Genomic DNA, 13702 nt, shown 5'->3' with positions numbered 1-13702 from the left:
AGAAACATCAATGATGAGAGAGAATCATTGATCGGCTGCCTCCTGCATGCCCCCCACTGGGGATTGAGCCCACAACCCAGGCATGTGCCCTTGACCAGAATCGAACCTAGGACCCTTCAGTCTGCAGGCCGATGCTCTATCCACTGAGCCAAACCAGCTAAGGCCCTAATAGTTTTTTACAGTTCAATATTTATTATGTTCCAATGAGAATGCCAGGCTTGTGATGGGCATTGGATTATAGAAAGGTATAGGGTATGATCTCTGCTTGTAGGAAGTGAAATAATAACATTGCAATCTGATTAGGAACTCAACTTGCCATCATCTCTACCTCCTTGTAAATCACAGTTCTTCAGGGAAATTAAAACAGTTCCTGCTGTAAAGTTAGAGACCACTGTTCTAGAACTTTTATAGCACATTCTGTGATACTGAACTATTTTAAACAAGGAGCAGATAAATAGCTATGTCAGAAAAAGCAAAAAGGCCATTGTTTACAAACAGATTTTTTCCCTGCATTCTAAAAGAATTTTGCAGAAATAAAGAGAAAATCCTTAATTATTGTTTTCAATTTTACTTAGGGAGAACACTTTGGAACTATAGAAGCCACAGAAGCCTTCTTTGCCATGACTCGATTGTTTCAATCTAACGATGTAAGTCCTTTTATTTTATTCTTTTAGGCTGAGAAAGCTGCTTTTATTTGTTTTCCTTGGGGAACTCAGAGTGCTCCAAATTAGGGAAGGTTGCTTGAAATGTTTAAAATTACTTTAAAATTGTTTATTTTTCTAAAGTGTTCACTAAAGGACCTATGAAAATAAAAGAATGAAGTATATAGAATAAAGCTACTCACCCACGGATCTACCGTACAGTCATAAAGGCTGTTACTACCCAGCTTCTGGCATGACACTGCCGAAGTGGACTGGCATGGGAGTCAGCAGACAGAGCTTCCACATCTCTGCGTTCTTAGTCAAGTTTCTGGTGGGCTTGGGGTTGCCATTGGTTAGCAAAGCTGGCAATTGAGAAGAGCTGGATGCAGAGTGGGAAAGAGGACATGGAGTGAGTGTAAAGAAGAGTGAGGACAAACTAGAGCTGCCAGAGCCTCCGCATCTGTCTCTCATTACCTTAGACCAGTGGTTGGCAAACTGCAGTTCGCGATCCACATGCGGCTCTTTGGCCCCTTGAGTGTGGCTCTTCCACAAAATATCATGGCCTGGGCGAGTCTGTTTTGAAAAAGTGGCATTAGAAGAAGTTTAAGTTTAAAAAATTTGGCTCTCAAAAGAAATTTCAATCGTTGTACTGTTGATATTTGGCTCTGTTGACTAATGAGTTTGCCGACCACTGCCTTAGACCACCCTGACTTTCAGAGCACAATGGCTGCTGCTTTTCTCCTGTCTTCTGTGGCACATATTTCTCTTTGCCCAGCTCTAGCTCAGAACCATACCAGGGAAAGGGATTCTGGAATATATATTTTCCACCTTTCTGTTGACATAAATTGTCCAAATCTTGGCAGTCCATTTGGGAGGTATTGCATATCATCACTGGCCACATTTTTTGTCTGACCCCCAGGACCTTCTGGGATTTGAGGCTGGTTATATGTCTAGATAATGAGAAGTTTTGGGAGTGGGTCCTCAGGAACATCAGCAGTCCCTTGTAAGGCAACTATCTCAGGGGAGGCCATTACACATTCTTTAGGCAAAGGGAGATGATTTTCCTCGGACAGAGGATGGAGAACTACTTACACTTGCAAAGGAGGCTTGGTGGAATTTAGGGGTTCAAGGTACTCAACTGTATCAGAGTCTGCCCATATGTCTCCATTCCAATTTTCAGGGCCCCAACACCTTGCCAGTCAAGGTCCTAACTTTAACATAAGATGCCCTACAAGGGTGTGAATTGAATTTGCATTGTAATTCAGCCTGCAGAGTATGCCTTTCAGCAATCTCAGCCCTGTGTCCACATGACATAGGCTTCTTATTAAAGCAATATAGAACATTTCTAGTCACTTACCCAGACCTTGAACTGTGAATTTAAAACTCGGAGCTCATTTTCTTTTACCAAGTTCTCCAGTGTAGTACTTAGAAGCAACTAACCCATTATACAACTCATTTTTACAAAAATGTTCTGTGGCAGCAACTACTGGGTCAAAGCCTTGTCTTTTATAGGTTCTTCATTATGCTTGTCTGAGGTGATAATTTAAGTATTTTGCCACTGCATGCCATGGGCTACTAGTGTCCCCTTTACCAGTAGAAACAGGGTCATTAATGGCTTTTATCAACTCAGAGAAGCAATTTAAGGTTCATATCTTTAAGGTCCTATTTCCCTTTAATTACTCCCTGTATCAGAAATTCAGTGTTTAATCAGGGAAGCGGAACCACCATGATTATTATAGAATTACTAGAGGCCCGGTACATGGAATTTGTGCACGGGGGAAGGGGGTGTCCCTCAGCCCGGCCTGCACCCTCTCCAATCTGGGACATCCCTCTCGCAATCCAGGACCACTGGCTCCTAACCACTCACCTGCCTGCCTGCCTAATGCCCCCAACTGTCCTTCCCTGCTGGCCTGGTTGCCCCCAACAGTTCTTCCCTGCTGGCCTGGTTGCCCCCAACTGCCCTCCCCTGCTGGCATGATCTTGCCCCCAACTACCCTCCCCTGCCAGCCTGATCTCGCCCCCAACTGCCCTTCCCTGCCAGCCTGGTCGCTCCCAACTGCCCTCCCCTGCCGGCCTGATCTTGTCCCTAACCCCCTGCCAGCCTGATCTCACCCCTAACTGCTCTCCCCTGCCAGCCTGATCTCACCCCAAACTGCCTCTGCCTTGGCCCTCACCACCATGGCTTTGTCCAGAAGGAAGTTGGACATTCAGAAGATGGCCGGTTGACCCAGTCTAATTAGCATATTACCCTTTTATTAGTATAGATTATTAGAGGAATTAGATTAGAATGCTTGGCATTTCAAGCTATTCAAGTAGAGCCAAGGAAAAGGACTATTATAAAAGTTATGGAAAAAGAACCCATGAATGGATGAATATATTTGCCAATGATACATCTGATAAAGGATTAATATCTAAAATTTATAAAGAACTTATAAAGCTCAACACCAAAAACCCAAACAATCCAATTTAAAAATGGGCAAAAGACCTGAATAAACACTTCTCCAATGAGGACATACTGATGGCCAATAGATATATGAAAAGATGTTCAACATCACTAATCATCAGAGAGATGCAAATTAAAACTACAGTGAGATATCACCTCACACCTGTTAGAATGGCTATCCTATCTAATAAAGAGGGAATATGCTAATTGATCCTCACACCATCGCAAAGATGGCGGCGCCCACAGCCAATAAGGAGGGAATATGCTAATTGAATGTCCCGCCCTCAAATATGGTCGTGCCCACAACCACAAGATGGCGGTGCCCAGTCCCCTCAGCCATGCATCTGCCTCCAGAGTCGCCCAGTCCCCTCAGCCCCCCAGCCGCCCAGGGCCGGCCTGAGGCGCAGGCAAGCCTCCGATGGCGGTTGCCCAGCTGCCCAGGGCCGCCTGAGGCTCAGGTAACCAGGGCCGGCTGAGGCTTGTGCTACCGGCAGTGGCAGTCGCAGAGGTGTGATGGGGCGTTGCCTTCCCTTGATCGCCGGGTTGCCTCCCACCCTGAGGGCTCCCAGACTGTGAGAGGGGGCAGGCCGGGCTGAGGGACCCCCCTCCAGTGCATGAATTTTCATGCACCGGGCCTCTAGTCATTAATAAATCAACAAACAACAAATGTTGGCCAGGATGTGGAGAAAAGGGAACCCTTGTGCACTGTTAGTGCGAATGCAGACTGGTGCTGTGAACAGTAGGAGTTTTCTTAAAAAATTAAAAATGGAACTGCCTTTTGACCCAGTGATCCCACTGCTGGGAATATATCCTAAGAATCCTGAAACACCAATCAGAAAAAATATATGCACCCCTATGTTCATTGCAGCATTATTTACAATAGCCAAGATTTGGAAGTAGCCCAAGTGTTCTTCAGTAGATGAGTGGATAAAAAAGCTACGGTACATTTACACGATGGAATACTACTCTGCCGTAAAAAGGAAGAAAATTTTATTTTATTTTATTTTTTTATTTTTTTTATTTTTTGATTTTATTTTTTATTTTTTATTTTTTTTAAATAAATCTTTACTCAGATTATTACAATTATTTCTCCTTTTCCCCCCCATAGCTCCCCTCCACCCATTTCCCACCCCACCTTCTGCCCTTACCTCCCCCCCACTGTCCTCATCCATAGGTGTATGATTTTTGTCCATTCTCTTCATGAACCCCCCCATACCCCTTTCCCCCTGAGAATTATCAGTCCATTCCCTTTCTATGCCCCTGATTCTATTATATTCACCAGATTATTCTGTCCCTCAGGTTTTTAATTCACTTGATTTTTAGGTTCGCTTGTTGATAGATATGTATTTGTTGTTCATAATTTTTCTCTTTACTTTTTTCTTCTTCCTCTTCTTTAAAAATACCTTTCAGCATTTCATATAATACTGGTTTGGTGGTGATGAACTCCTTCAGCTTTTTCTTATCTGTGAAGCTCTTTATCTGCCCTTCAATTCTGAATGATAGCTTTGCTGGGTAGAGTAATCTTGGTTGTAGGTTCTTGCTATTCATCACATTGAAAATTTCTTGCCACTCCCGTCTGGCCTGCATAGTTTCTGTTGAGAAGTCAGCTGACAGTCGTATGGGTGCTCCCTTGTAGGTAATTAACTGTTTTTCTCTTGCTGCTTTTAATATTCTCTCTTTGTCTTTTGCTCTTGGCATTTTAATTATGATGTGTCTTGGTGTGGTCCTCTTTGGATTCCTTTTGTTTGGGGTTCTGTGGGCTTCCTGGACTTGTAAGTCTATTTCTTTCACCAGGTGGGGAAGTTTTCGGTCATTATTTCTTCAAATAGGTTTTCAGTATCTTGCTCTCTCTCTTCTTCTGGCACCCCCATAATTCTGATGTTGGTACGCTTGAAGTTGTCCCAGAGTCTTCTTACATTATCTTCAACTTTTTGGATTTTTTTTTTTTTTGCTTTTTGCTTTTTCGGTTGAGTATTTTTTGCTTCTTTGTGTTTCAATTCTTTGACTTGATTCTTGTGTTCCTCTATTCTGTTTCTGGGTCTCTGTATAATATTTTTTATTTCAGTCAGTGTATGTTTAATTTCTAGTTGGTCCTTTTTCATATCTTCGAGGGTCTCGTTATATTTATCGGCCTTTTCTAGGATATTCTTAAAAAGTCTTATAACCGTGGTTTTGAATTCTATATCCAGTCGTTTGTTTTCCTCCATTTCTTTCGTTTGTGATCTGATTCTTTGACCCCGCATTTTCACTGATTCCCTGAGTTGGTAAGGTAGATATTTGTGCTAGGTTTCCAATATGGCCCAGTGGGTCTGCTTCCCCAGTTAACCTGAGGTGGACACTCTTGGTGCATCCCTTTGTGGACTGTGTGTACAGCCTTGTTGTAATTAAGTCTTTATTGTTGTTGGTATCACTGGGAAGAATTGACCTCCGGGCCAGTTGGCTGTAAGGATCAGCTGTGTCTATGCTGGGAGAAGTTCGGTGCTGGAGACAACCTTATAGGATTAGACTTGCCAAATTGCAATAGCCTCTGTGCTCAGCTTGGATGGGGTGGAGTCTCAGTCTTGGCTTCCTGTCAGCCTTGCCCTTGCGCGCATGTGCGCTTTCAGTCTTCCGCCTTCCCCAGCTCGAGTCTCCGCCTGAGAGTCCAGACTCCCCCCACAAGAGCGTGGGTCCCCAGGGGCTCGCCTGGAACTGAGGTTCACTGCAGTCAGAACTGGGGCTCAGTGCCGTCAGGAGCCTCTGACTCCCTTCCACTAGGGAAAGCCTGTGGCAACCTCCGCAGCCTTTGTGCGCACTGGCCCGCGTGCGCCTTCAGACTTCGCCTTTCCCAGCTCGAGTCTCCGCCCGAGAGTCCAGACTCCCCCCACAAGAGCGTGGGTCCCCAGGGGTTCGCCCGGAACTGGGGTTCAGTGCAGTCAGAACTGGGGTTCAGTGCGGTCGGAGGCTTCCTTCCCCCTTCCGCCAGAGAAAGTCAGCCAGGCTCTCAGCCGCCCTTCCTCTCTACGCGCACAAAGCCCCTTTGCCGTACCTCCAATTCTCTGTGAGGTTTTCTCTTTCCTTCTAGTTGTAGAATTTTCACTCAGCCAGCTTTCCTGTGGTTCTGGATGGTGTCCGTTCTGTCTTTTAGTTGTAGTTTTGAAATTGTTGTGCAAGGCAGCAGTTTAGGTGTTTACCTATGCCGCCATCTTGGTTTCTCCTCAGGAAGAAAATTTTAACCTTTGCAACAGCATGGATGGACCTGGACAACTTTATGCTAAGTGAAATAAGGTAGTCAGAGAAAGACAAGTACTGTATGATTTCACTCATATGTGGAATCTAGTGAACAAACTGGACTACCAAGCAAAATAGAGATAAACTCATAGATAGAGAGCAGGCAGACAGCTCTGGTGTGTGTGAGGAGGTGCTCGGGGGGAGGTGGAGGGATTGAACAAAAAAGAAGAAGGGAGAACTCATGGACATGGACTACAGTGTAGTGTTTGGGGGTGGAGGGAGTGGAGGTGGAAGAGGGCATAGAGGGGATAAAGGGTGATGAAAAAATAAAATAAAAATAAACAATTATAAATAAACCAAAAAAAAAAAAAGGCATGGAGGGCCGTTGCTTCTTTGTGGCTGTGAATTTGTAGGGCAAGTTTCTGGTCGTGAGCCTGTGGTTGCTATTGCTCAGAAGGTGGGCAGTTGGGAGGAGGAGCTGGATATGGAGCAGGGAAGAGGATGCAGAGCAGGGAAGAAACAGAGTGAGGAAAACTTGAAGCCTCTAGCACAGAGGTTGTATTAAAAAAGAAGGCATGACGTAGTGTTCTAGGAAATGAATTGCAGCAATGTAGGATTGTTTGACAGGACAGATGGCCCTTGAAGTTAGTGGTCATGAGTTTAAAGTATTACCGGGTAGCATGGTGAATTTTTTCTCCAGTTACAGGCTTCAGGTTAAGGCATGGAATGGTTAGGGTTGGGATTTTGCCAACTTAGTAAAGAGAGAGAGGTGCAAAAAAGTTGAGTAATTGAAGTATTGACTATGGAGTCTGTGTTTGGTTAGGAGGCAAGTAAGAACAGGGGCTGATTGAAATAGTCAAACATTGATAGGATCAGGATGTAGATCCTGATGGAATGAAAAGAATTGTTAGAGTCAGGAGTGGTGGTTGGAGAGTGAAATGCTTGGAAATGAAATTATGAAAGGGATACCCTTATTGATAAAGTCTATGACAATAGAAGTGAGTGATTGCAATAGGAAGAAGGACAGGATCATTGGAGAAGAAGAGCCAAGGAGAAGGACTATTATAAAAGTTTTAATATTATCTGTATGTGTATTAAATTCACCGGTAATTATTAGTGGGGTAGTATTAGAGATAATGATAATGAACAAGGTAATAATATTTTTTAAATGTAAGGGAAGTAACCAGCATCTATATATGCAACCAGGAATGGTGGGAGGTGATAAAGTCTAATGGCTTAAGTTTTGAAGCCAGAGCTTTTAAGGGAAGGATTTACAGTGAAAGAAGGCAATACAGTAATTTTGAAAAGGCAGTAAGGATCGACTTGGACAGCTTCCCCACCCATAGGTGTGGTAGGTGTGGATGATACGAGAGAAAACTACCATTTGAGAGGGCTGCAGGGGAATCTTGGGGGAGAGCCGGGTTTTAGAGAAAAGATGGGACAGTTCAGAGAAGAGGTAGAATAGAAGGAATTTTGCTGATGGAAGTGCTGGAGAACATGGTGGAGGGGTTTGGGATTTGTGGAAGAGTGGAAGGTGGACTCAGATCAGGTGCTGTACCCAACTGCATGGTGGTGAGTAAAGACCAGGATATTTTAGGATTTTTTTGGGTAGTGACTGAGGTAAATAATCATGAATAGCACAATGTGATTCGTTCAGATGATCCCTTAGGCAGAATATGGAATTGAGTGTGATTTATTGGGGGGAAGGAGAGTTGAGGATTTTGCCAGGAGCATGTGGAGCGCCTTCCTTTCCCAGAGGCTAATTACTATCTTGAGAGTGGTATCCTCCTGTCCATGTGTATATAGATGGATTATATATGGTTGCATCCATAATCTAAACAATATTTTTGTGTTTTTGAAAATGAAATATAAATAGTATCATCTCCATATTATTTTGCAATTTAAAACAGTATGTTTTTAAGATCTACTCACTTGCTACATGTACTTCTACTTTGTTCAGTGTCACTGCTGAATGGAATCCCAGTGTGAATGTACACTATTCCTGTTTATTTATCCATCTCCCATAGATATTTGAGTTGTTTCCATTTTTTGCTATTACAAATGATATTACACATAATGTTTAGGTACATGTCTTCTTGTGTACACAGTGAGAATTTTTTCTGGGGTAGATAGCCTACAAGTAGAATCTCTAGATGTGTTAGCTATTTGATCTTGTCAAATTGATCTTTAAAGGGTTATACTAATGTACACAGACTGCTCCAAATCCTTACCTGCTCCTGATAATAACTTTTTATTGTAAGACCTAAAGTATTTGTCATTTAAAAGAGTGATTTTCAACCCTTTGCATCTTATGGCACACATAAACTAATTACTAAAATTCTGCAGGACACCAAAAAATATATTTTTTGCCGATCTGACAAAAAAAAAAATAGGTATAATTTTGATTCATTCACACCAGACGGCTATTATTGTGTTGGCTGTTGTCCTTTTTTTATTGGACAATCTAAGGAAAAAGAGATCAGTGTCCCTGACTAAAGAGTCAGGTATTGCATGTTGGTTTTTACTCCTCACACCAGGATATATTTACTGATTTTAGAGAGGAAGGAAGAGGGAGGGAGGGAGGGAGGGAGGGAAGAACATTGATCAGTTGCTTCCTGTAGGAGCCCCAACTGGGAATCGAACCTGCAACCTTTTTGGTATACAGGCCAATGCTCCAACCAACTGAGCACCCAGCCATGGCAGGTATTGCATGTTTTAAAAATTCTTGTGGCACACTAATTGAAAATCATTGATTTAGAAGAATGTGAGCCCTAGCCAGTGGTTAGGGCATCGGCCCATGGACTGAAGAGTCGCTGTTTCCAGTCCATTCAAGGTCACATACCTCAGTTGTAGGCTCCATCCCCACTTGGGAGAGGCAACCAGTCAAGACACACTGATGTTTCCCTCTCTCAGTCTTTCTAAAAATCAATGGGAAAAAAAATCCTCGGGTGAGGATTAACAAAAAAAAAAAAGAAAAAGAAAAAGAAAAATAGAAGAATGTGAAATGGCATCTCTTTGTGGTTTTAATTTACATTTTCATGATGACTGTTAAATTTGAAACTCTTCATATGTTTAGTGACTATTTTACTTTCCTTCTCTGTGAATTATCTGTTCATATTCTTTGCTTATTTATAATCCTTCTATTGATTTGTAAGTTTAAAATTTATTTTTATCTTTTTTTTAAAAATATATTTTATTGATTTTTTACAGAGAGGAAGGGAGAGGGATAGAGAGTTAGAAACATCGATGAGAGAGAAACATCGATCAGCTGCCTCCTGCACACCCCACACTGGGGACGTGCCCGCAACCAAGGTACATGCCCTTGACCGGAATCGAACCTGGGACTGCTTTCAGTCCGCAGGCTGACGCTCTATCCACTGAGCCAAACCGGTTTCGGCTATTTTTATCTTTTAAAAAATCAGTTTTATTAAGTATAACATATACAATAAAATTCACCAATTTTAAGCGTACAATTCAGTGAGTTTGGACCAATGTGTAGAGTCATGGAACCATCACCACAGTCATGATATAGAAACTTCTCATTGCCCCAGAAAGTGCCCCCATATCCCTTAGTTGTCACTCTTCTCCCTCACTCATCCCCTAGCACCTGGCAATCACTGATTGTCTTTCTGACAACATAGTTTTGCATTTTCTAGACTTTTGTTTAAATTTAATCATATAATATATAGTCTTTTATGTCTTGGTTGTTGTTTTTACTTAGCTTATGAATTTTGAGATTAATTCAAGTTTTTGTGTGTATCAGTAGTTCGTTCATTTTTATTGCTGAGTAGTATTCCATTGTATGGAGGTACTCTAATTTATCCATTCACAGGTTAATGGGTTGTGTCAGTTTATGGATATTACAAACAAAGCAGCTAAAACATTCAAGTACAAGTCTTTGTGTGGATGGACCTGTGTTTTTATTTTGTTTGGTTAATATCTAGAAGTGGCATTGTTGGGTTGGCATTAATTATGAAAGTAGTAAGCAAGTATATGTTTAGTGGCCATTTTACTTTCTTTCTCTGTGAATTGTGTTCATATTCTTTGCTTATTTATATTCCTCCTATTGATTGTAAGTTTAAAATTTATTAACCATGTATTAAGCAAATACATGTTTTTTGCCACCTTTATATCTTCTTGGGTGAAGTGTCTGTTCAAATCTTTTAATCAGGTTGTTTGTTTTCTTACTGAGTTATACAGTTCTTTATATTCTCTGGATAAAAGATCTTTATCAGGTGTTTTGTAAATATTTCCTTCCAGTGTGTGGCTTGCCTTTTCACTCACTTATCACTGTAGTCTTATTTTTTATAAAGTATAATTTATATATAGTAAAATTCACCCTTTTTAGGATGAAGTTTTAAGAGTTTGTACAAATGCATACAGTAGCATTACCGCCACCACAATCAAGATTTAGAACATTTTCATCACTCTAACAAGTTCCCTCCTGCCTCTTTGTATATCTGTTATTCCTCCATCCTCAGCCCTGGGCAACCAGTAATATCACTTCTTTCTTTAAAGTTTTTCCCCCTTTCTAGGAAATCATGAGAATGATGTCATACTATGTGATGCCTTTTGAGTCTTCTTTTCAGTCACTTAGTATTAATGAATTTGAGATTGATCCATGTTATTATTTGTATCAGTAGTTTACTCCTTTTTATTTCATTGTAGTATTTTGTTGTATGGATGTACCTAAGTTTATCTGTTTACCAGTTGAAGGATCTTTGGTTTGTTACCAGTTTTTGTTACCAGGTTATGAATAAAGTTGCTATAAACATTCATACACAAGTTTTTGAACCTAAGTTTTTATTTCTCTTGGGTAATACCTGGGAGTAGGATTGCTGGGTCAGATAATAGGTATAAGTATATTTAACTTTGTAAGAAAATACTAACCCATTTTCCAAAGTGATTGCCATTCCCACCATGACTGTACAGTAAATTCTATTTGCTCTGCATTCTGGCCAGCACTTGGTATTATCTTTTTTTGTTTTGTTTTTAATCTTAGCCATTATGAGAGTTGTGTAGTGGTACCTTGTTGTAGTTTTATTTGAATTTTCCTAATGACTAATGACCCTCAAGCATCTTTTCATGTGCTTTATTTGTCTTCACATATATTCCATCGTGAAAGATCTGTGCATATCTTTTGCCCATTTTTAATAATTTGGTTGTATATTTTCTTACTGTTGAGTTTTGAGAGGTCAGATTTCATTGTATGATGTACCTAAGTTTATCTTTTTATCAGTTGAAAAATCTTTGGTTTGTTACCAGTTTTTGTTACTAGATTATGAATAAAACTAGAGGCCCGGTGCTCAAAATTAATGTACGGGTAGGGTCCCTAGGCCTGGCTGGTGATCAGGGCTGATCGGGGCCTTTTGGCCACCGGCCAGGGCCTTACTTTGCTCTGCACAACCTCCTGGTGGTCAGTGCATGTCATAGCGAGTGATCGCATTCCCAGTCTCCCGGTCAAACTCCCGAGGGATCACTGCATATTAGCCTTTTATATATATAGACTAGAGGCCTGGTGCACGAAATTCATGCACGGGAGGGTGGGGGTCGCTCAGCCCGGCCTGCACCTTCTCACAATCCTGGACCGCTGGCTCCTAACTGCTCACCTGCCTGCCTGCCTGATCGCCCCTAACCACTTGCCTGCCTGCCTGATCATCCCTACCTGCTCGCCTGCCTGCCTGCCTGATTGCCCCAACCACTCTGCCTGCCTGCCTGATTGCCCCAAACTGCTCACCTGCCTGCCTGATTGCCCCAAATCACTCTGCCTGCCTGATTGCCCCTAACTGCTCACCTGCCTGCCTGATCGCCCCTAACCACCCTGCCTGCCAACCTGATCACTCCTAACTGCTTGCCTGCCTGCCTGATTGCCCCTAACTGCCTCTACCTCAGCCCCCGCCACCACGGCTTCGTCTGGAATGATGTCCAGAAGGTCGTTTGGCTGTCCGGTCTAATTAGCATATTATGCTTTTATTATTATAGATTGCTATAAACATTCATGTATAAGCTTTTTAATATAAGTTTTTATTTCTCTTGGGTAATACCTAGGAGTGGATTGCTGGGTCAGATGATAGGTATATGAAACCTGAAACCTATATAATCTTATTAACCAATGAATTTAATTTAAAAAAAGGGAAGAAAAGTCTGCTGAAACTCTGATGGGGATTGCATTTAATCTAAAGATCAGTTTGAGAAGAATTGACAATGAAACATTATTGAATTTTCTTTTCCACAAACCAGTGTATATCTTCCTTTATTTAGGTCTCTGATTTATGTCAATAGTATTGTAGCTTTCAGCATACAAGTCTTATATATATTTTGTGAAATTTATCCTAAAGTAGGTAATATTTTTATGCTATTGTATTTCTATTGTTTGTAGGTAGTCTATAGAAATTAAATTGATTTTTATATATTGCTCTGTGTCTTGTGATCTTGTTAAATTTAATTATTTGTTCTAGGAGTATTGTGGGGGAGATTCCTTAGGATTTACTTTTCCTTTACAACCTGTATGCCTTTTATTTGTTTATCTTACCTTTTTTTCTTGCACTGTTATACATACAGTGTGAATAGAAGTGATGGTCTCAGAGAAATCCTTGCTTTGTTCTTGATTTTTAGGGGCCTGGTATTTAGTCTTTCACCATTAAGTGTGATGTTAGCGCTAAGTTTTTCAGGGGTGGCCTTTATCAGGTTGAGGAAGTTCCTTTCTATTTCTAGTTTGCTGAAAGATTTTTTTCATGAATGGATATTGAATTTTGTCAAATGCTTTTCTATATCCATTGGATTATCATGGCTTTTCTTTTTTAATATATTGATATGGTAAATGCCTTTATTGTCCTGAAAAATATAAAATCTTTGGTTTCTATTTGTTAAAATTTATTAGGTATTTTTGAGTCTCTGGTCATGAAATATAATGATCTGTAGTTTTTTCTCGTGATGTTTTTGTCTGGGTTTTTTAATTGGAAGATGCTAGCCTCATAAAATGAATTAGGAAGTTTTTCTTTCTTTTCTGCTTTCTGGAAAAGTTTTTGTAGACTTTTTATTAATTTCTCATGAATGTTTGATGGAGTTCACTATTGAAGCCATCTTTATTGTTGGAAGGATTCTGATATTTAACCCATTAAAAAGATATAGATATGGTGCTTTTCAGATTATTTGTCTTGTGTGAGCCCTGCTAGTTTGTGTCTTGGAATTTTTTCATTTCATCTAAATTGCTGAACTTTGTTGGCATAAAATTGTTCAAAATATGTATTCCCATAGTCTTTTGATGTTTGTAGGATTTATAGTGATATCTCTTCTTTCTTTCTGATACTGGTAAATTGTATCTATTCTCTTTTATTTTTGGAAAATTTATCTATAGGTTTATAAAATTATTAGTTTCTTAATAGAACCAGCTTTTGTTTCATTGATT

General features: G+C 40.7%; 1 protein-coding gene across 1 annotated transcript in view; it reads left to right on the top strand.

The window, feature by feature from the left end:
• Positions 1–13702, top strand: part of COPG2 (COPI coat complex subunit gamma 2) — a 219846-nt gene that overhangs the window by 11810 nt on the left and 194334 nt on the right. Inside the window, exon 4 of the mRNA XM_080664283.1 lies at positions 576–647. Coding sequence (XP_080520409.1) covers positions 576–647 — 72 coding nt within the window. The remainder of the gene's footprint in view (positions 1–575; positions 648–13702) is intronic.

This window comes from Plecotus auritus (assembly GCF_963455305.1).
Source record: "Plecotus auritus genome assembly, chromosome: 4".
In the NCBI taxonomy this organism is placed as follows: Eukaryota; Metazoa; Chordata; class Mammalia; order Chiroptera; family Vespertilionidae; genus Plecotus; species Plecotus auritus.
Note: the sequence above shows the minus strand (reverse complement) of the source record. Positions and strands in the feature narration are given on the sequence as shown.